At 36.3% G+C, this 22,918-nt stretch overlaps 1 protein-coding gene across 7 annotated transcripts in view; it reads left to right on the top strand.

The window, feature by feature from the left end:
• GARNL3 (GTPase activating Rap/RanGAP domain like 3) overlaps positions 1-22,918 on the top strand; it is a 43,734-nt gene that overhangs the window by 4,005 nt on the left and 16,811 nt on the right. For 5 of the 7 annotated variants that reach the window (XM_027688006.1, XM_027688008.1, XM_027688007.1 and 2 more), the window contains exons 2-18: positions 1,420-1,489; positions 3,807-3,881; positions 5,314-5,413; positions 5,763-5,881; positions 6,511-6,575; positions 9,004-9,067; positions 9,315-9,341; positions 9,723-9,798; positions 10,402-10,500; positions 11,018-11,121; positions 12,307-12,415; positions 14,489-14,534; positions 16,939-17,045; positions 17,890-18,011; positions 18,771-18,875; positions 21,333-21,407; positions 22,333-22,444. In XM_027688006.1, the coding sequence (XP_027543807.1) occupies positions 1,420-1,489; positions 3,807-3,881; positions 5,314-5,413; positions 5,763-5,881; positions 6,511-6,575; positions 9,004-9,067; positions 9,315-9,341; positions 9,723-9,798; positions 10,402-10,500; positions 11,018-11,121; positions 12,307-12,415; positions 14,489-14,534; positions 16,939-17,045; positions 17,890-18,011; positions 18,771-18,875; positions 21,333-21,407; positions 22,333-22,444 (1,475 nt within the window). Of the gene's footprint in view, positions 1-1,151; positions 1,490-3,806; positions 3,882-5,313; positions 5,414-5,762; positions 5,882-6,510; positions 6,576-9,003; positions 9,068-9,314; positions 9,342-9,722; positions 9,799-10,401; positions 10,501-11,017; positions 11,122-12,306; positions 12,416-14,488; positions 14,535-16,938; positions 17,046-17,889; positions 18,012-18,770; positions 18,876-21,332; positions 21,408-22,332; positions 22,445-22,918 lie in introns of those variants that run through there. The other 2 variants (XR_003534933.1, XM_027688003.1) reach the window with 1 other exon arrangement.

Below are 22,918 nucleotides of genomic sequence, written 5' to 3'. Positions count from 1 at the left end.
GGGATTATATTGGTTTACTTGATAATTCTGTCTTTGTTAAGGTGGTGGAAGGAAACCTATGAAATGCTGTTGTTTTCTAACCCTTATGAATTAAGTGTAAGAAATTAAGTGGCTTAGTTTTTCTTCATGTGGAGCCTGAAAAGAGACTGGAAAAATCAGTAGCAACGTACAAAGTGTGGTCTTATTGAGTATAGTGCAGTTGTCCTATTTGAAGCATTAAGTTTACCAAGGTTTTTCTTCCCTTAGATTTTCAAATGTGGTTATAAGCCACCACCCCCTTTGGAACTCTGATTGCATCATACCTAAATATTTAATTTAATCATAGCTTTTACTTCCAGTCAAGACCCAGACCCTCAGTTGGAAGGCAGGAGGGCCCTGCAGAGGGACCTGGACAGACTGGAGAGTTGGACTGATTCCCACGAGATGAGGTTCGACAAGGCCAAGTGCCGGGTCCTGCGCTTTCGTCACAAGAACCCCCTGTAGTGCTACAGGCTGGGGACAGAGTGGCTGGAGAGCAGCCAGGCAGAAAGGGACCTGAGAGTTTGGATTGACAGGAAGCTGAATATGAGTCATCAGTGTGCCCAGGTGGTCAAGAAGGCCAATGACATCCTGGCCTGGATCAGGAACAGTGTGGCCAGCAGGGCCAGGGAAGTGGTTCTTCCCCTGGACCCAGCACTGGTGAGGCCACACCTCGAGTGCTGTGTCCAGCTCTGGGCCCCTCAGTTCACGGAGGATATTGAGATGCTGGAGCAGGTCCAGAGAAGAGCAACAAGGCTGGTGAAGGGATTCAAACAGAAGTCCTCTGAGGAGAGGCTGAGGGAGCTGGGTTTGTTTAGCCTGGAGAAGAGGAGGCTCAGGGGAGACTTCATCACTCTCTACAACTACCTGAAAGGAGATTGTAGCCAGGTGGGGGTCGATCTCTTTTCCCAGGCAACTCTCAGCAAGACAAGAGGGCTCAGGGTCTTCAGCTGTGCCAGGGGAGGTTTAGGTTAGATATTAGGAAGAAATTCTTTACAGAGGGGGTAATCAGGCATTGGAATGGGTTGCCCAGGGAAGCGGTGGATTCTCCGTCCCTGGAGGTTTTTAAGATGAGACTGGATGTGGCACTTAGCGCCATGGTCTAGTAACTGCGGTGGTAGTGGATCAAGGGTTGGACTTGATGATCTCAGAGGTCCCTTCCAACCCAGCTGATTCTATGATTCTATGATTTCTTTTCCTTTGGGGGTAATATGAAAGCCAGACTGCAGAGGCTGCTAGAGATTGTGTAGGCTATAAGGAGTGTTCTCTGCAGCAATGAGTTCACACACTGTGAACCTCGTTCAGCAGGAATGATTTTTTTTTTTTAATGTTAGGGTATTGCATTGCAGGAAATGTAAGTCCAGTTGATCTGTGTACACTGATGAAGCGTTTCTGTTCCAGGTCTGTCTCTGAAGATCTGGGTTGCAGACGTGGAGACTTTAGCAGAAAGCATTATGGATCTGTGGAGCTCGTAAGTTTATGTAGTTTGTCCTTTGATTTATCACCTTATACAGAGCTGAAATCCTTTTCATTTCCAGGTAAAAAGATTGAATTTAATTTGGAAAATGTGCTTTCTAAGCTAGACTTGGCAGTTGTAGACTAATAAAAAGAGTCTTCAGAATAAATATTTTTACTGCTTTATTTACGAATATTTCATGATAACAGGTCAGAAAGTGTTATATAAATATTATCTTTACCTCCAGATGAAATTGAGCCTTTTTTCGTCTCATAAGCTGAAGACTGCAAAATATTAGGGTAGTATTTAATGAAGTACTTGCTATTATGTAAGTCATAAACTGTTTGCATGCTCACATCTGTACAAATGTATTAATGTTGTATGTACAGGCCTCAGAGTAGTGGGAGAAGGTTTAAAACTAAAAGAACTAGTTAGAATAAATATATTGAAAATGATTCCCTAAAATCTGTCAATTATCCTGTATTTTCTTCAAATTCCAAGATTAAGTTGGCATTTCATTTTTCTCATACATAAATTTCTTCTCTGCTGTGAAAATAGCAGTATATGAGCGGTTAAAATAGTGTCACTGATTACAAGGTCATAATGAAATTATATAACTTACTATAGGAAAGCAGAAGTGAGAGGAAGTAAAGAAAATGAACTCCAGCTCTCTTACTGTGGGAAGAAATCACGAATTTTCTACTAGCTATAGTTGTAATTTAAAGTTCTTGGGTAATATATTTATTAATATGTATGTAAATTGGGTGTATATTGGTGGCTTAGTTGCTGTAAGTTGCATTGCAAGAACATCAGGTATCTTTCTTTTCTTTCCATACATTCCACATAACAGATGTGGTATTTTAATCAAAAAATACAAGTGAACCGTTTTCTGCAAAGAGGCACTTTCGTTACTAATACTTAGACTCTTTTGCTGGAAAAGAAAAAGTTATTTGTAATTATAAATTCGCAGTAAGCTCACACAAATGGTCTTGTCTTTTGGTTGGTTTTCTTAAAATTCTGCTGGTATTTTATGAAATTGTGTCTTTTTATCTTTTGGAGTACAAACATATAAAGGTTCTTGTTGCCCTTTCAAATTTCTAAATGTTCGGTATTTAACTTTTCTTGCTTAATGTTTCCCACAGTAGCGTCTTAGTTGGTCAGTTCTTTCCAAATCATTTTGTCTCTGCTCTAAACACTTTTTCATATGTCTTTCCCATTGTGTGCCAGTTGTCCGTATAATCTCTCTTACAGTTTATATAAAGCACGAGGATGCATTGGAGGTTTTGCCCTGTTAGTTTATTTCTGACATAGCCTCAGATTGCTTCAAAACAAGGAGAAAACTTCAAAATGTGATAACTCTCCTACCAAGTGAAGGAAGAAGATATTATCCTAGAAACAACATAGATTACTAGAGGGAAGCAATGAATTGCATTATTGTTGTTCAGATCCCATTTCATAAGTTTGGTATGATATGTGACAATCACCCTTTTAACAGTTTAGGGAGGAGTAACATGCAATATCATTGGCAGCATTCTCCTCCCCTTCTCTTGTAGGGATCCTGAGCGGTGTTGCAGGACACATGAGAATTACTTCGTTATCCTTTGCTTTACTGTCTTCTCAAGAGCTTCTTTAGCAACAGAAAGAGTTTCAGTGTTCTGTGAATCCCTGGATTCCCTTATAAAAAGACCAAGCAGCCTTTCCAGAGTATTTTTGAAATTGTTGAAGTCTTCAGCTGGAAACAAGCCCTATTTTCTGATGTTAATGCTGGAAACAGACCAGGACATCTCCTGTACCTTATGTTGCTCAGCATCATCACTGAGCATTGTGTTTGGAGATTCTTGTTGCTCTCTGTCTCCTAAAAATATCAATAGAGGAAGACATCAATAAATAAAATGCAGTAAAAAACTGCTAGTCCCAGTAATATTGCCAACAAGTAGAGTTTTAGGCTTTGCAAGGCTGAGAGGACAAGAATCATCATGTCTGTAAGACCCATTTTTTGGAAAGGAGCAATCTTCAAGATCAATTTCTGGAAGGGGGACAAGTCCCTCTTTAGGAGTACTGTGTGTTGGCGCAGCCAAATTCTCCTGAGACAGGAGAATTTCTGCTTGGTACTTGGATCTACCAAGAGAGCGAATCTCTCACCCATTTGTGCCTACTTAAGAGTTCTTACCGGGCCGTTCAAAGCCTGTAGTCAAATTGGAAATAGCTGGGCCAATCTCTTCTCTTTGGCTAGTTATATGATGCCTGGAACAAGAAGAAATGTAGTAAGCTTTGACTGCTGATGATATGGCTATTTTTGGAACTAGAACCTCTATCTTAAACTCTCTTGTAGCTTATATCTAGTGATGCTGATGGAGCCATTCAAAGAGCTGGGCGGTTCCGTGTGGAAAACGGCTCCTCTGATGAGGTAAGTGGCTAAAAATACTCACAGAAAGCTGAAAAAATAATTCAGCTTCAGTAGTTCTTCAGCAATGAAAGATGTGTTTGCAGTCAGTTACTAAGTAAAGAGGACCTGAAAAACGCTAAGTAATACTATGAAAATGTCAGAGTCTAAGAAGAGTAAGTTGGTGGTTTTTTCCCCTCTCACAGACTAGCTTAGTTTTTCATTCAAGAGTATGTAGTTGAAGGGAAAAGCTGGCATTTTGTTTCATTTTGGTAACATTTTTGTTCACCAGTTCACGATAGGAGAAAAATATGAACCCTCTGAATGACACTTCATGGTCTCTAGTTTGTGACTTTATATTGGTGTCCTGGTGGTACAGCTATGTTCAAGCTGACCTTTGTGCTTTTGAGTTTGTTGGCATGATAAAGTTACAGCTTCATTTTTGTCCCCTTAGTTGTCTTTTGGCAGCTGTGCTTATCTCTAAATAAGAAATAAAGAAGGAGAGTGGAGCCTCAGAGTCGTTCTCTCCAGATTCCTGTGCTGCTAAACTCACAGTGTGTCCCTGCAACCACTCCCGTGACGCTTAGGTTTCCGCTTATCTTCATATATTATCTTCCTTTGTAAAACTTTTTCATCTGTAAATACCATCTTAATATTGAAAGAAAGAAGACCTCATATTCTTGAAATACATGTAAGGTCTTGGTACATTTGTATTGAACTAATATTAACGGCAAACTATTACTGATCATCATTTTGCATCAGCACTGGGTGCAGAGTTGAAAGCAATCTAACTATTCTGCATTGGTTTTCTGTGGGGTCATGTTCGATACTCTGTCTTTTTAGTTCAGTTTCGTGCAGTTCAAAAGCTGATTAGCTTATATCACAGAAAGATTCCCAGAGTGGGGGATGAATGGCCACATAGTGAATGAATACTTAGAATGGCTTTTTCTTTGCATATGGTAATTCTTAGTGGAAAAGGACTGGAGGGATGCTTGGGAATTTACCTTAACTGGCTAATCCAGAAACAACACTGAAGAACTTCTAAAGCATGCTTTTGTCAAGCAAGGAGTCCTTGGGGATTATTTTGGGAAGAACTGAGAAAATGTAACTTGGACGCAGAATTCCATTCATTAATTTATTTATTTTTAAGTTTTAGAATGCTTTTCTTCAAATTCCACATTGAAATCTCTTCTTTTCACTGAAATTCTAAGCCATTGCCTGTGATAGCGGTACACTAGGATAAGCCTGTAGTTAATTAGAAAGAAATGGGGAAAAAAGAGAACAGGAGAGGGAAAAGTTTGAATTTCAGCCAACTGACTTAAGAATAATTCTTGCTTTTTAAAAAGCAGTGTACAGCTAAAACTTCAGATGAATCAGCCAGTCTCGGCTTTTACCTATATTTTATCTTTCTTTTTTGCTTGGTGTTTAATGTAACAGTCTCTCAATTCTATTTCAGAATACAGACTACACACCGGGTACATGGCACAGAACAGATGTGCATTTGGAAAACCCAGAGTATCATACAAGATGGTATTTCAAATATTTTTTAGGGAAAGGTAATTTTTTTGGTTTGTGAAGGGATTGGAGTTTGAATCAATGAAAATGTAATGTAGCTTTGAATGGCTGTTATTTCAATATGGAAAAAGTGTAGTGTTAATTTGGGTTTCTGTAAGCAGTGAAACCTCTGCTTTTCAAAACAAGGGATGTTTTGAAAACCTGCTTGGCTTTGAAATCTGTACTTATCTTTTGGGGTTTTTTTACACATCTGTATATAAAAACATAGTTAGTTATGTAGGCAATTATTTATTTTACATATGAATGCATAGATTTACAGGTGTCTCTGTGCATGAGTGGGTGTGCACGTCTTCTTTATGGTTGATACTGTGTCTTGTTTTTCTCCAACAGTTCATCAGAATTATATAGGTACAGATGCAGAGAAGAACCCTTTCTTTCTGTCTGTTGTACTGTCTGACCAAAATAATCAGCGCATTCCTCAATATCATTCAATACTTTGGAGAAAAACAGTAAGAAACAAATATTTAACTGCTGCTCTGACTTTTGTTTGGTTTGGGTATGTTTATCATACACTTTTTCTTCAGAATTCCAGTATGTATTATATAATTTCATTTGATACAATAAGAACATATAATTCTACTGTAGTAGCTAAAATTAAACTAAATTTGTAGATAACATTATACTAAACTTTCTGACAGAAATCTGTGATGTCAGATATTTTCTAGTTGTGCTTACCTGCAACACTGCTTTTTTTTAGAAATGTTGCCTAAATTGTTCTTGATTATGTCCTGTGATCAATTTAGGCAATTATTTTCTTTTATAATGGTAAGAAAATAGGCAGGTGTGATACTGTTTTCACTAATATTATTTAATTAAATTTTTTTCCACTTAAGGTCCCATAAGAGCCTCTTATTTAAGCAATTGATTTAAAACTCTCTTGTAGGCATGCACAGTTCTTTTTTTTTGTTTGTTTGTTTTCTGCAACATCATTACTTTTTCTCCAAACCGTCAATAAATATAGCTAAATAAAACTAGCTCAGTTTTCTTCTTTGTTTTTTTGCTTAATTGTTTTTATTAATATTTCTACTTGAATAGGTCAGTATGTCCTGTAATATATCCTGGCTTTTCTTCTTTATAGGGTACTCAGAAAATATGTCTCCCTTATAGTCCCACAAAAACATTATCAGTGAAATCTATATTAAGGTATGTATTGACACATAGGTTATCATGTAAGATATTTGCCGATATGCCTTTTCCTGTAATTCAGAGCTTGTGTTCCATGGTTTTCATGATAAATTTATAAAAAGAGTAAAAAATAAACTTTGAAAATCTTAATCATTGAAGGCATCAAAAAGTGGTTTTAAAACCTGTTCTGTAATGGGTAAAGTGACAACTTAAAATGGAGAAAAATTCTTAACACTTTTTCTTTAGCAGAGGGACTATTTTCAAGTTAATTGGAAAACAGGCTAAATGAAACTGCACTGATTGAGAAGAAGTATCTTTTAAATTTAGGTAGGCAATAAAGAGCAGATTTTGCCTAGAGAGATGGTTATTATGTGGCCCTAGCAGGAGGAAGCAGGCAGTCAAGAAGCCAAGAATTATTTTTTCAGTTGATTGTCTTTGTCTAAGTTTCACTACAGGTGTGTTATGCACAGTGAAGCCAAGAAAATTTCTTCTCTCAGCCAGATGATCGTGCTTGTACTCTGCCCTGCGTCTTTTGTGGCAGAAGAGAATATGAAGCGAGCAAACCCAACACTGTTTCTATTTCTTTGAACATTATAATCAGCTGACGTGTCAGAGCACCTGTTTGGAAACCATTCATTCAAATTTAATCTACAGTTTTTACAATCTCATCATGTGGTGTATTTTTCTCAAGTCCCTCACTGACAATGTCATCAATTGGATCTTCTGTAAGGGTTTTAACTCCTCACGAAACCCATTAAAAGTGCTGCCTTTTACTAAAAAGGCATGTGTAGCAGATCAATGGGCAGTCTGCACATCCTCAAAACCTTTAATCTGTATAGAGTAGGAACAAATGTTTCTTGCTTTATTGAAGCGAGGCCACTGGTTAACACTGCCAATGCCTATGTGAGAGGGGAGTTCTGGAAGCAGGGCATGTGTTGTGGTGTGAAGCCACTGCCACCAGATCTGGATGTTCCTACTACTGTGCAAGATTTATGGGAGGTCCCAGACCACTGAATTTTCCAGAGACACTATCGGGCCATTGAGTCTCACTTTGTAAATCTGATTTCCTGGGCTGTGGCTCCATTTTGGAATGTCAAGATGGTGAGTTGAAAACACTTCAGATGTCTTTCAGCTTCATCAAGATGAGCTAAGTGCCCTCTTCTAACTCTTACAGTGCTGGCTTGAATAGTATTCCTAGTCTGTACTGCATTCTTTACCTGCATAAGTACCTGATTTTCTCTGTCTGCCCACCAGTGTCTGAAGTATCTCTTCCTAACATCCCTTTCCAACCCAACCTCTCCCTCCACTCCACCCACATATGCCGTTTCAGTCAGGCACTCCAGAGTGGAGAAACTTTGTCATCTGTTAGCTTGGGTCATAACTCTTTTGCCGAAGCATCCTCACGTGTTCCATCCTGTGATGCTCCAATATTTTACAGAGAAAAATGTAGGCTTGTTTCAGACCTTGTTCCCCGTTTCTTCCAGGGTCTGTGTCACATGCAGTCAGCTGCATAAATGTCATCCCCTTCTGCCTGCTTCAGCTTGGATTGAAAACTCTTCCCTGACTATTTTTTTGCTCCTATGGTCCTTGAGCCATCCCTCAGGCCTGACTGATATTCCTTTGACAGTTCAACCTGTTCATACCTGGTGTGAATCTAGGTACAGACTGTCTCAAAGGCTTTTGGTTACATTATTAAACCTGTTTTTCTAAATTGATTAAAACATTTTAATCCCTTTCAAAAGGGATTAAACAAATTGTGTCTGCACTGTGATCTAGCATAAGCAAAAATGCAAAGATTTGACCTCCGTGTTAGTTCACTGTGCCCCATACAAACTGCATTTGGCACTCCATGACATGCTGCACAGTTCTATAACTTAATGATTGGGGAAAAAAAAGGAGTAAAAATAATAGTAAATGTAGAAACATAACTTAGGGGAAAATGCTATGAATTAGATATTTCTGTTTATTGAGGCAGTAGATCTTCTTATTTAAATATCTTTTCTGTTCTGTCTGTGGGTCTTTGGTATGTGAATTACATGCTGAACTTCTACGTTGTCATTTGGCTTGCCTTGAATTATTTTAGGAGAGAATAAAAGCTTAAAAAATAGAATCGATTATTGAGTCCTTCTAAAATGTTCACCATGATTATGTTTAAATTTACAGTGAAGGATGATGAAATAAAGCTCTGTCCTTTATAAGTCAATAAATTTAAACCTGATCTTGACGCAGATTCTTGCTAATTTCTGTTTTTAAAATCCAAAAGAAGTTAGGAAGTGTTGGAGGCTAGTATTTTGTGGAAGAAATGGCAGTTCTACAAAACGTTCCACCTAAGAGAGGCTCTTTGAACAATTAATTTTGTAACCAGTTGTAACAGCAACCAGTTGGTGCTTTACTGCTGAAATGTATACTTGCCTTTCTACAAAGCAGTATTTTGTTTGCATTTCAGTGCTATGAGTCTTGATAAATTTGAGAAGAGCCCAAGGGAAATTTTTCATCCTGAGATACAAAAGGTAGGACTTTTTTTGTTCGCTTGTTTTTCTTTATTATTTTGTGGAAATATAAGTAATGGGGTATAAATGCTACTAATTGCTTTCTTTCAGTAGCAGGATAAAAATGAGTAGGATTATGTGAACTACTTAAACTGTCTTTATCAGTTGAACTGGCCACTTCAAATCAAAACTTAAATATATAAGGTTGTTAGTTTTATTTGTGTTATCTTTAATATCAGTGTGCTAAAGATACTGTTTTTCTTTACAGGATTTATTGGTTCTTGAAGAGCAAGAGGTAAATGTAAACCTACCTCTCCTAGCTCACAGACCTGTTCAATGAATACAGCTTTGTATTTGAAATATTTGCACTGATATACTTGTAACAACTTACTAATCAATTGCTTATTACAGTAAAAAATGTAAGTTTTTTAACATATGAGATAAAAAATAATTTTAAGCACCAACTTAATATAGCACCCACTCAGATTATTAATTTTATGCTATACCATAAAACTTTGAAGGTAAATTATTATGTATTAGGAGTTGGTGTAAAATGTATATTCCCATGTGTAGGATGTATACCAAGGTATATATCTAAAAGTCCTTAGAGAAAACATTTTTTAGGTCTTCTATTTGATTGTCTTTTTTTCATGTAATATTTGGGTTTATTTCTCAGGGATCTGTGAATTTTAAATTTGGAGTCCTTTATGCTAAGGATGGTCAGCTAACAGATGATGAAATGTTCAGTAATGGTGAGTTTTTCTTAATTGTTTTATTTACACGAATAAAAAAATGGAAAATAGTGCCTACACATGGAAGACAGAAGGGAGGTGATTGTTATACAAACAGTAGTTTTGTTGGTTTTCATGTTCATGTTGGGTGATAATTGTAGCATAGAACCTTCTGTTTCTATAAAAAGTTGCTGTAGGAATTGTACTATTACGACTTGGAAGATAGTGAAATTTCTTTCCTAAACTATGCAACATAACATTTAGAAAAAAGAAGCAGTTGAAGGCGCAACTTGTTTACTCACTGTTGTTTGTAGTTCTTTCACTCTTAATGTTTTTGCAGCATGATCACTTCCTCTTGTTCACTTGAACAGCGTAGTCTTGATGTTATCACTTGATGTCACTTTTTAATGTCACATGATGATGCCTATTCTGCAAGGCTGGGTTGCTGTTTCTGGAAAGGTAGAAGGCTTGGATGACATGAAGAGAAACTAATTCAGCTGAAACTTGGGTCCTTGTGTTCCAGAAGCGGTACCTATTTCTGTATTTTGATTATTTTTTATACATGTCCTGTAACTATGTGTTTGTTTGTTGTTTTTTTTTTACATTTCTCTCTCCCACATGTAGAAACTGGAAGTGAAAGCTTTCAAAGATTTTTGCATCTCTTGGGTGACACAGTTACTTTGAAAGGCTGGACAGGCTATAGAGGAGGACTGGACACTAAAAGTAAGAGCTTATCTGAAGCAATAAAGAGGAGGCACTATTGCATGTGCATATTATACATATTGTAGTTATAATACAATCCCAAAATGGCTTTCCTCATGTGCATGCTAAGTGCTCTACTTCACGAGAAAAAAGTCTGGTCAGCTTAAGTCACTGATATGTAATGCAGTTAAAGAAAAGTATTTATATGACCTGTGTTTTCAAGATGAACAGTTTTGTTTTAAATTCGAACGAAGACTAACCTGACACATTGCTTGCTTCGTAGTGGTAGGACCTCATGGCTTGAAGAACTGTGTGATTTCAAGAGGTGAAGGACATCATGGGTTTTAAGTGTGAATAGGCAGATTAATTCCAAATTTGGGTTTGGACTCACATAAAACATGCAGTGTGGATATTTTCTAAAATGGATTAGAAAAAAAGAATAACTGAAGAAGATTTGGTAGAAGGACTTGGAATATCTTTTGTTCTTTAGAAAACTTAGAGGGCATATTCCTGCTGAGAATGTTGTCTTCCCTTGCAGATGATACAACAGGAACCTGTTCCATCTATACAATTTTTCAAGGGCACGAAATTATGTTCCATGTTTCAACTATGCTACCATATTCTAGAGAGAACAAGCAGCAGGTACATGGTTCTCTTTATTTTTCCCCGCCCCTCATTTATTTACTAAATCACAAACTCCAAAACTTTAGAAGAAACAAGGGATTTCTTGTCTGTTAATATTTTATAAATGTAGGTTTTAAGACTTTTGCTGGTTTTTTCTCAATATTATACCAAATGCTGAAAATTTCATGATGTTTGTTAGAAATAATGCATCCTGTCATCTTTATTAAGGTACAAAAGATACTTGTGAAGAAGGTCGAAATTGCTTCACTGAGAAGTAATTGAGTATTGTCCTGTCCAGGTGACTTGAAGGGCTGCACTACGTCAATTATTACCTCAAAGAATTTAGGAAAATTGAAAATTAGCCTTGTGTGTGAATTGTAGGAATATTCACATGTGTAATACAAAACTCAAAGTCGGGAAGCAATTAGTGCAGCTTGAAAGAAATTCCCGTTGTGAGCACATTAGGCACTAAAGCACTGCTGTCACATTCTCATAGGTTCACTAGGTTGGTTCTTGGATACTTGATCAAATGTGCTGTCATCCATTGCTCAAACCTTTCTTTGTATTATATGATGAAAAAGTACTTTATAAGCACATGCATTTATTATACATCATACATTCATAATGATTTGCCTAAAATTACTTGCAAATTACTTGGTTTACTTTTTATTATGTATTATAATAATATAGTTAGATGACACCATTATGTTGTCCCTTTTTTATTCCTATCAGTTTTCCCATGCTTTGTCCTTGGCCCGATAACAAGATAACAGAAGAAAACAGAGGCCATTCAGGATATTTATTTTTAAGGAATAACTCAGCATCAAAGTTTTTTTCCCTTTTATTTCAAGTGGTAGATTTGCTTTTTTGGAATGCTAAGACCTCCATGCCCAATTTGTGAATAATGATAATGTAAATTATATAAAAGATGAGTGCTTGTCTAACTTAAAAATAGGCAATATCTGCTCTTCTAGAACCTTCTAGTGTCCACTGTGGCATTGCTTGGTAGACTTGCTTACAGTTAGGTAATCATTTTATATTGACCTTAGTACCATTGACCATCATTTTTCTGTTTGCAGTTTAGGAATATTGTTTTACCATTCTCTCACACAATTGTTAAGATATTTATTTATGTATTTTAAGTCCTTGTGTCTGTCTCTCTTTCTTTCTTTTTCCTTTTTTTTGTTGGGTTTTTTTTTCCAGGTAGAAAGGAAGCGACATATTGGAAATGACATTGTCACTATAGTATTTCAGGAAGGTGAAGAGTCTTCTGCAGCATTCAAGCCATCCATGATTCGCTCTCATTTTACACGTATCTTTTTCCTTACATTTTCTATTTTTTTTTAAAGATCAATATTACTTTTAATTCCTGCATGCTGTTTATGGAAGTGAAAACTGTTTTAGAAAGACAGTTGCATTCTTGCATTCTTTACCTTCAACTGCTTGACTAGGAGTTTCCAAATCTGCAACATAAAACAAAGTTTGTGTAGAATCCCCTAGAAGATAAGGTAAAAGCAAGAATGTGATTTTTAAATCATGTTTTTGTTATCGAAAGCATTTATTTGGATAATTTCACAAATTAAATTTTATACCTTTTCATAAAATATAAATTCATAAATATATTTGTTAGTTATGTGAATTAATTTGGCTTTAAATTTTGACGTTTGACTGAATATTGCCTTTTAATGTTTAGATGCTGTTTATTTTACATATTTATGTATTTTAGATCAGTGTTTCTCAAATCTTTCAGATCATTAACCATATATTCTCCAGATTTTGTCAGCCTGTGTTTTTCAGACTTTCAGTTGAAAACATGGGGAAGACAATATGATTCCAAAACCAGTGGCCAATCACTTGGGATTATCATGGGGTCACACTAGTAATCTGTAGACTAGTAATCTGTAGAATATGGCATTAGACTAGATGGAGTGGAATGAATAAAAATGGATGAAAAGAAGAAAACTCTTATAATAAAAACCTTTAGATATCAGAGGAAACTAAATGTTAAGAACAATTGTTTATCAAGTCCATGTACCTCTTTGTTAGAGTGTCAGCCTTAGTATAAAAGGAATAATTATTCCCTTATTGCTGTTTGGAGGACTTGTCACAATGTCTGATACAGCCTACTTTTGATTTTGGCAAATATTTTGAGGTTCAGCTGTCCTTGGTGTCATAATGAGATGTGCCCGAAATCCTCATTTTAAGTAATCCACACTTGGTTGATAGAGTCATAGTACCATCCTGGCATTTTCAGTTGGAGGAGTCAGAGATAAAAATGTCTGCAAGAAAAGTGGGGGTTGCCTCTGAGCTATATCAGATGTGATAAGTCTTAAAGCTCACTGAATCTGTACTAGCACACCTTTTTTGTTACTTTTACAACAGGAAAGAATAGCATAAAGATATCCCACTGTGCTGTCCTATATAGTAATGACAGCTGCTGTATGGAGGTTTGCCATGTGTTGTCTGTGGGGTAGGACTGACTTACAAAATAAAGGCATCAGCACCAATTTAGATGTCCCAACATACTTGAAATGCCTGTACAGATCTGACAGATACAACTTAGGGCCTATGGGAGATCTGTGCCCCTTTTGGAATAGTAGCTGGAGACTAGCCAGTGTACTCTCAAGCATCTTAAATAGCATTGGGTGCTTTCATTGAAGTAATGGAATCATGTTGTCTTTTTTTATCAGTCTCTGATAGTGCTGATCACAGTTATTGGCTAAGGTCTCTTTGTTCTAACTGGAACAAACCCACACAGCCAATGCAGTTATTCAGACTTGTGCTTTCTTTGACACTTTATGAGGACTGAAAATTTAAGAGATGGTTTTAAGTAAATCTATCCAAGCAGTATGCCTCTAACTGATTCCATAAAAAAAACTTGCAAGGCAACCATAAGGATTTATCTGATTATGTTTTTCCCGGATTTGCCTGAACTTACGAATCAAGACTGGTAATACATTTTTGTGTACTTGCACTTCAAATCATTCTCTCCATTTTCTTATAATTTTGTTAACTAAATTATTTCATTGGAATCTTTTTTTCAGTAGAAGTTTCGGTATAAATGAAGTTTGGAATCAGTACTTTTTTATCAACTAAAAGAATTTTTAGTCACAACTCTGTCAAACACACATAAACCACAGCATGTTTTATGCTGTATTTGTGGTACTAGCTTGATTTTTAAAACTTGATCAAACCATAAAATTCTGTATGGGACCTCCTTTATAAATAGCAAAATCTGTATAGTTTAGAATGTTTTGTATATTTACATTGATTAATGTGTTTTACCTTTATTAAATCTACTATGTAACTGCAGGAGAAGAAAAAGTGTATTAAAGTACATGTGATCTTTATTAGAAGTGGATTAACTTCCTTAACTGCATGGCAGATATTTTTGCTTTAGTGAGATACAATAAGCAGAATGATAGTTACAGGTAGGTGCTGATTGTAACAAATAACTTCACGCTGAATTTCTGATGGTTTAGAGAAAACGGGATAACGGTTTGGCAATGGGGAGACTTCCTGGTGTACAGAAGGTCCACTCATCTGTATGCTGGGAGGCCAAATGAACTTAAGAAGCTGAAGAGCAACATGGACCTTGATGCAGATGTCTCTAAACTGCTTATATGTTGCATGTTTCTAACCATCAGGAAAATAAATTCTGAAACAGGCATAAGCTAAGGGGGAAAAACAAAACTATTCTTTAGATGAAATGTAACAAAATCATGAAAGACATACCTGGAATGTCTGACCTGATGAGATCAATGACACAGTGAACTACATGTATGATAGTTATTTAGATGTATGGAAGTTAATTAGATGTGTATGATGATGTGATAGCCATGGACTGCAGATCCTTACAGATCTCAGTTCAGCAGTAGCTGAGCAAACTAATTCATTTTTAGGGATCTTAACAGAGTATTTGCATAATTGGACGTCACATGCTTTAAACCTACTGGAATTTTGCATATTACTATGTTTCTTCAGCATTCCATTAAATCTAGCTCCAGAGAAGTATCCAATAGCATGATACTTCAGTTTGCATATGTGGGGTTTTTTTCCCCCCCCTCCCATTTATAGCTGGAGTTTGTTTTGGAAATATCTATAGCACAGTTGAGAAAAGGAATAGTTTTATTTTGTTTGAAGATCTTGTCAGCAACTTCTCGCAATTTTTTTTTTAAATTGATTGTCCTCATAGCTTCTGCTTTTCAGCATTCCTGGGTTTGTGAGAGGCACAAAACATGTTCATGATTCCAGTGTGCAGTGACAGTGCAGATACTTTTTCCTTTTTCTTCTTGTTTTGGGACAGAAACTTGGGCTTGTAAGCTGATAGTCAGTAGATGGGCTAGCCATGGTAAAATGCTTTTTACCTTGCTGTTTATTTGGGAGGCAAATGAGTAGCAGTAATTAAGATAAATTTGCCTCTCTCGCTCTAAATAACTGGCTGCTTTTACTAGATCAGTCTATCTTATTTTAGTTGCTTCATTCTGCCAGTCTTGACACATGCAGTACATGTCATGCAGTATTTTTTCCCTGTATGACAGGTGTGATACATATATTTCAGCTTGGCCTAATTACATTTCCTTCTGTCCTTTCAGCTTAGGCCTGAATAGAACTCTTGTTCCTTCTGTTATTTTTTTTGTGTGTGAAGATGGTCTTCCAAGTGGCCAAAATGTCAGTCAAAGGAGAGAGGGGATGCTCTAGTGTTTTGAGACAGATCTTCTGTGTTTCAAGTGCAATGCCACTGTGAGATCTGACACTGACTTTCTGCTTAGAATGCAGAATATTTTACTCCAGTCAAGAAATCTATTTCTTTGGTTGGTTTTGCTGTGGCTTTCCCCATCTTAATTCATTCTACTCTACTCAAGGAACATTTCACACCTTTTGTAGTGATAAATGATTATTTTTTTTACCTGGATCTAATAAAATAGACATAGGGCATCTATGAAATTGTGTCTCAAATATGTGAAACCAACATTAGAATGATCAGTATTCATTGTGTTTCAGATTGTATGCACAGTTTCTAAGCTGTCATGAAAAAAGACAGTATGAAACCATTACAATCCATTAGACTCAATAGCAGTCACTCACTGGTGGTTTTTTGAGGAAGCAAATTCAGACTCTGGTTTGTGTAACAGTAGAGATGGGTTGAATCAATAATTTTACCAATTAAATTGCTGTGGCTTGTGTCATCTGCACGTGCCACTTGGAAGACCTTTGTCTGCAGACTGTCAATTGAAATAGCAAAGAATGATAACTTACAGAAGCTATACCTGCTGAACATATTGTGTACATGGGTTTGGTACCTGCCATTCATTCTTGCTATGTGGGATTCCTTATGGATCACAAGAACTCAGCAGGTCCAGCTGTCACAGAAGTCATTCTGACTCTTTCTTCCTCAGTGAAAATGAATTTGCTATTCCCAAGATACAGATTCAGATGTCATAAGCCATTGTTATTCAGAAAGAATCGAACGTTTCATGCTGTGGTGAATGCATAGGTAAGGTGGAAGTCTGTAAGGAGAGCATGTCTTGTAGGCAAAGAACCTTTTTTGGAAAACGACTAGATTTTGCTAGTGCCACTAAAAGTATTGTTCTATGAGTAGAACTGCAAAGTTCTGTTCTAATTCTTCGTGCCCCAGTATTAGTTTGTGTAAAGGAAGCATAATTTTGCTCTACTGAGTTATTCCAAGTGAATCTTTTTTGTTAGATCCTTCAGAGTTCTTATATAAGACATACCCAGATGACAGGTTTCATTTCTTCTGTTTTGAATACTGTCTATAAAAAGGGTAGAGTTTGAATGTGACTCAATATACATAAAGATTTGTACTTCCAATAGGCTGAAAATATTTTCAGAAGAAAGTGTTCCTCTCTTTGGGCCTCCCCTTCCGTCCCCACCTGTGTTTACAAATCACCAGGAATTCAGGGATTTTGTGTTGGTGAAACGTAAGTCGGTTTTTACTTCGTTAGAAACACTTTTTTAATAAGTGCTTTAACAAACTGAAACTCATGATGCTTAAAATGTAAGCATATTTTGTTGTGTATGTTGCTGATCTGTATACAATTTCTTTTTCCAAATCAGTAACATAGGTGGGATGTCAGTTCCATCAAACTGTTCTAGTAAGAGTAACAAAAAACCTGATTTTCTCTGCTTCTTAGGCCACTAGGTACAAGCTGACTTTTACATTTGCAGAATGTGCAGCCATATTTAGCTTTACATTTTCTTAAAGGATTTGGAGATCTGAAAGAATTTATAATGCTGTTCATAATTTAGTAATAGAAAGTGTTAGTATCTCTGAAAACCTGAAAATAGAAGCTTTTCTGAATATATTCTTAAAGGTGTTGAAGTGCACCTATGCAGCACTTTTTAATTCTGTAATGGTTCAGTTCCAGTTTTCATTGATCCTTATTTGCCCTTCTAAATCAGCAAGAAGGAAATCTTTGAGAACTACTCATGATGATTACAATTAGATGCTTACCTGACAGGAACTTGACTGATAACTCATTTCATGTATTTAAATTGTTAGTACTTAAATTGATTAGCAGTTTGTCTGTAATTTTTTTATTAGTTAGGTGTTTATTGGGATGCCTTGTGAAATTCTCCTATTACTAATTTTTCTCTTTTAAGCTTTAGGGATTGTTATTCACTAAAACAAAAAAAAATGCAAAAAGGAGGCAACTCTAAATTAATAAGGACAAAACAGGTGTTTTGGTACAGAAGCAAACTAGAGTCAGTGGAAGTTGTCAAAGTTCATTTAGGTAATATGTCTTTTTTTCCATGATTCTTTAGTAATAAATGGGGAAAAAGCCACCTTGGAAACACCAACGTTTTCTCAGAAACGTCAACGCACTCTAGACATGCTGATCCGCTCTTTATACCAAGACATGATGCCTGATCTACACAGGGTAAATGTAAGTCAGAAGTTTCTGCATCCCCTCACATGTGCCTTCCTCACTGTTTTGGTGCTTTAAAAGACTGCCATGTCATCCTAATGAGCACTGAATTGCATACAACTAGGCTAAATGTGAACTGTCATATAACTTATTTTACAGTTACATGAAAGTTGGCAGACAGTCCTTTCTGGATAGGGCTATTTACCAGGTGTGAGGAGAAGCATAACAATGTCATACTTAGTGTAAGCTTACCCGTGGCAAGGAAGTAGGAAATTTAGGCACTGAAAATATTATATGTATTAGTCTTGTCACCATAAAAACTGCATTTACTCATTCTGTTATGTGTCGATTTGGATGATTTTTACTGTTAGATGAGATAACTATTTTAGAGGATGAAGACTTCTTAATAAGGTAATTCCTAACTAACTAAAAAGAAGCTCAATACTTCTGAAACTAACAAGGTGCTATTTCTTCCCCACTGTCTATTTCTCTTATCTAAATAGATCTGCCTAAACATTTTTTTTTCTGTATATTTGTCATATATTCATGTGGTATGATTTGCCACATGACAGTAGTAAACCATGACCAGTTGGAAGGTAAAGCACTCAAGGATTGGAAGAGTTGAAATTTCTCCTCTCTGAGAAGCTATACAATTAGATTCATCACTACAGGAAAGTATACTAAACCAGAAAATTTAAATGATGTCACATTAAGTTACTTCAGATGAAAAGATTTTGAAAACTTTTCAGGTTAAAAAAGAAACATTTTCTGTTTTAGAACATGCTCAATAGAAGGTCCTTCAGTGATGTGTTACCAGAGTCCCCAAAATCAACACGGAAGAAAGAGGAAGCTCGACAAGCAGAGTTTGTTCGGCTCGGTCAGGTAGGGTCGGTTTAGAAGGTATGCAGGTAGGGTTACAAAGGCTGTGTTACCCCTTTTGTTAGAATTTGATTAGCTTGCAGTTATGTCAGGACTTCACGGAGTTTTCTGTGATCAGAAATAGTTTTGTAGTATTGCATTATTTTAAGCTATGTTAAAATAAAATATGAATAGAAGTATTTATCTGTAGCACCTAAGGTACACAACACAAGTACAAATACTTATATAGTACCTAAGCTAAATGAAGGTTGGAAAAATCGGACCTTAGAATCAAACTTAGAAGGTCTTTCTCTGCTTTATGCAGCGGATGTGTTCTGCCTCCAAGCAGAAGAGTGCTCTGTCTTTTTCTGTGCTTTGGAAAAACATAAACTTTCATGGATTTCTTCCATATGTTTTATTAAGATTGAATTTCTTAGAAAATACTTAGCCAACTTTAGTCAGAAAGAAGTTTCAACAATCTTTCTGCTAAATCAGAGGTTGCCGCACATCTTTGAACATAACAGATGCTAACTCCAATCTTCTATGGGCTTATTAATATCTTGATTCAGTGAGGAGTAAAGCTTCCTGATGATAGTCTGCTTTGATCTGACAGTTCATTGTAGCAAAGAAGTCACAGTGTCTATGCTTCCCCTGTTCTCACTTGTTTCTTCTTGATTCTGAACTGGTGTCATGGTTCTGCAGCTTATCTTAAGAATATCTCTTTCTGAGCTGATTTAACTCAGCAGGAGTTAACAGACCAGGAAACCAAAACAAAAAAAAAAGAAACAAAACAAAAATTCACACTTACCAACAGAACCCAAGTCTCCTCTCTTCCCTTCTATTTTTTTTTTATTGTAGTAATCTAAGGAATAGATGATTCTGAGAAGTTCTAGGTCTGGTTAAAGGAAGCGAATGGTACTGGGTGGTTGAAAACTGGTTCAGAAAAATCTCAGGGCTATTAAAGCTTGCATTGACAAGAACTGCAAAGTCTGCTCCTTTGTGCTTTGCCCACCCTTTCCCCCATCACCTTGAAATAACCAGTCACTTCAGGCGGGTTAAAAAAAAAAAAGCTGAATGTGGTTGTAATATTGAGACAGGAGTAACCAATGATTTTATTCCCCAAGTTTACTTTACATAAGTTAAGGGAAAAAAAAAGGTTATTAAAAGTATAGAAACCTATAACCTTGAGCCCCTTCCACCTCCCACAAGTTAAACACTGATAAGATACTCATGTAACAAATCTAGTTGGGACTCATTTCTTAAGCAAGACTTCCGTCCTTAACATGATCTTCATTGAAGGAAAATCTAATATGTGGGCAAAAACTTCATGGATACCTGTTTGCGTTTTTCTTGGAGCTTCTTTTCACATTAAAATCTTTCCCTTGTCTGAAATATCTTTCCTCTAAGTTACAAACTATAGGCTTGAACACATTTCAAGATGCCTTCCAAGTAGCTGTTAATCATTCTTACCAAACTATGAATGTCTTTCTCCTTTAGTTGTAGTCAGTTGAGTTTTTAGATGGTAAACAAAACTTACTGATGACTGATTCAGCAGTATATTTAAATCATTTAATTATTGTCAAGGTGATCTCTTCTGACTGGTGAGATGGAATTAAAATGTTCATACAGTGAAGTCTTTCGTGTATCTCTGTAAGCTGACAGCCATGCTTAATGCAATTGTGCAAATGGTACATGCAGCTGATTACTGCCACTTCACAGAGACTATCCATGATTGTAGGCAAATTTTGGGGCAATAAAATTAGTTTTATGTTAGTTCTGAGCTTTGCGTTAAGGAATGCCGTGACAATTCCATGTGTCACCATTTTATGGGAATACGGGTGTAAAAGTTAGCAATGAAGGTATATAGGATACCTTAAAGAGATTTACTGTGCAGCTCACTGAAACTAAGTATGTATGATATTTCTCTGGAGATCTTGACCCTTTCAAAATAAAGTCTCTTCTAGTTGAAGAATTTGTGATCCTGTGACTGTGTGTCCTTGGGATACCTAGCAATACATGGATAGATAGATAGATGGTTTGACTTAGTGTTTGTTTGGAAGTTTTGCAAGTAGAAGGCCAGTTTGTGTAATTGATAAAAGAATCCTCTATCCAGTCAGATTATACAGTAAATTGTGTAGATGTTTAGCTTGTATTGTTTGAGGTGGAGGTTTTTCTCTGTTATTATGTTTGACTCTTCTTTTCTGATTTTGAGTTTCCATTTAGAAAGCAAACAAGCAAAAAAAACCTAAACAAAAACCAGCCAATATATGTTTTGGCTGAGAAGATACGTAGTAACCATCTAGTGATTCATGCAGACTTTGTTCAGGGTACAAAATTCTACTTCTTTTCTAATTACTTAAAGTGGTGTAGGAATTCCAAACTGGAATTACTTTATCGCCCTAAATTGTCCTTTTTATATAGTCATTAGCTTGAGTATTGCTGACAAAAACTCAGTTTAAATAAAACATCTGTTTGTATTAGGCACTGAAATTGAAAACCACTATGAAAGGGGATACCACAGCTAACTTGGCAACCACAAGCTTTTGTAAAAAGGAGGTGAGTGAAACTGTCTGTCTGAGAAAACTTATGAAAAATTAAACATTATCTAGTATGGCATCTCTTTATTTACTTCTGTAATTACATGCTGCAGCAGAAAAAATGAAACGTATAGTATCAAAGTGATTCTGCAGTTACTATCAGATTAATAAAGGATGAGCCTGGGGGCAGAAGCACTTCTCAAGTTAAAGCAAGTGTGGACATTTTTATATCTGAGAAAATTTGATGAAAGTGCCATTTTCCAAATGCAATCATCTTTTATTTTAACTTCAACAAGTTTAGAAAAAATTTAGTTGTATTTTCATTCTGTGTAGTACCAGATTTTGTTTGAGATCATTAGGGAGTGAAATACGCAAACTGCACACTTCTGCATGCATTTTACATACAGAAGCTTCAGAACGGCATCTAAAATTTCAGATTATAGCTAGTATATAAACTGGGAGAGGAGGGGCAGACTCTGGGAGGTAAGTACAGAGAAGAACACAGGATGAAAGAACGATTCAGTAGAAAGGCAGTTTTAACTATACCATGTGCTAGTGACTAAACATCACAAACTGAACCATAAAATGTAAGCAAATTGTGTATGCGTGGTGGTACATATTTTTAAGTCTATCAGTCTGTTTTTTTAAAGTAAAATGCATATAGAGTATTTCCAGGGTTGCACTGAGTATCAGCTGCATGCGTTTTAATTCCAGTGTTTCAGGAATGTGTCTTACATTTACTAGTCTCCATGCCAGAATTAATACAGAATTTCCTCTGCAAGAAAATTAACACAATTTTGATATTTCAAAAAATATACTGTTTGGAAATGTATCCTGCCAAAAGCATTTACATGTTATTATTTGCCATTGTCCATCACATTCTGTGTCTGTATGATCTGTATTTCTTAGTGTACTTAATTTGTATCCCTTATGTTGCTTCATAGCCTTGGGAATCTCAATCTTTCTGCAGTAATTTTCCTCATGAGGTTGTCTGTGCAGATTCTTGGGGCCAGTCCTTGCTGGTTTCTACAGATGCTGGCATCTTGTTAATAGATGGTTAGTAAATGATCCAGTGTTTTTGTGTCAATTTTTATGTATCTGACCATTTTCTTGAAAATGTATGTTCATAAGGTCTGTTCAGTTATTGATAGGTCTTTACATATAGGGATAGTTACTAATCCAAGGGAATTTATTGCATTTATGTAACCTAGCTGCAAAAATTCTCTCTGCTCTGGAATCAAGCCGTATTGGGGAGTGAATGTTAATGCAGATTTCTGCATGTTTTCTTATTTCAGATGTTGTTTTCTTGATCATCTGAAAAGACTTAGGAGGTTGCATCCAGGCTCGAGGAGTGTTTAAATGGCTTGTCTGATTTCTTAGCCCTTGATGATAGTGAGCATGAAGCTGAGGGCTTATGTGACAGTGAAAGCCTGCTTCTTCCATTAACATTGATATTGCTCTTTGACCCCTTATCTTCTGTGTGCCACATAAGGCCAGCAGGACTGAGGGAATGAAGTTAGTTCTTGGTCA

This window comes from Neopelma chrysocephalum, unplaced genomic scaffold (genome assembly GCF_003984885.1).
Source record: "Neopelma chrysocephalum unplaced genomic scaffold, ASM398488v2 Primary Assembly neopelma1_74, whole genome shotgun sequence".
Taxonomy (NCBI): domain Eukaryota; kingdom Metazoa; phylum Chordata; class Aves; order Passeriformes; family Pipridae; genus Neopelma; species Neopelma chrysocephalum.
The sequence above is the reverse complement of the archived record's forward strand: the minus strand, read 5'-3'. Positions and strand labels throughout refer to the sequence as shown.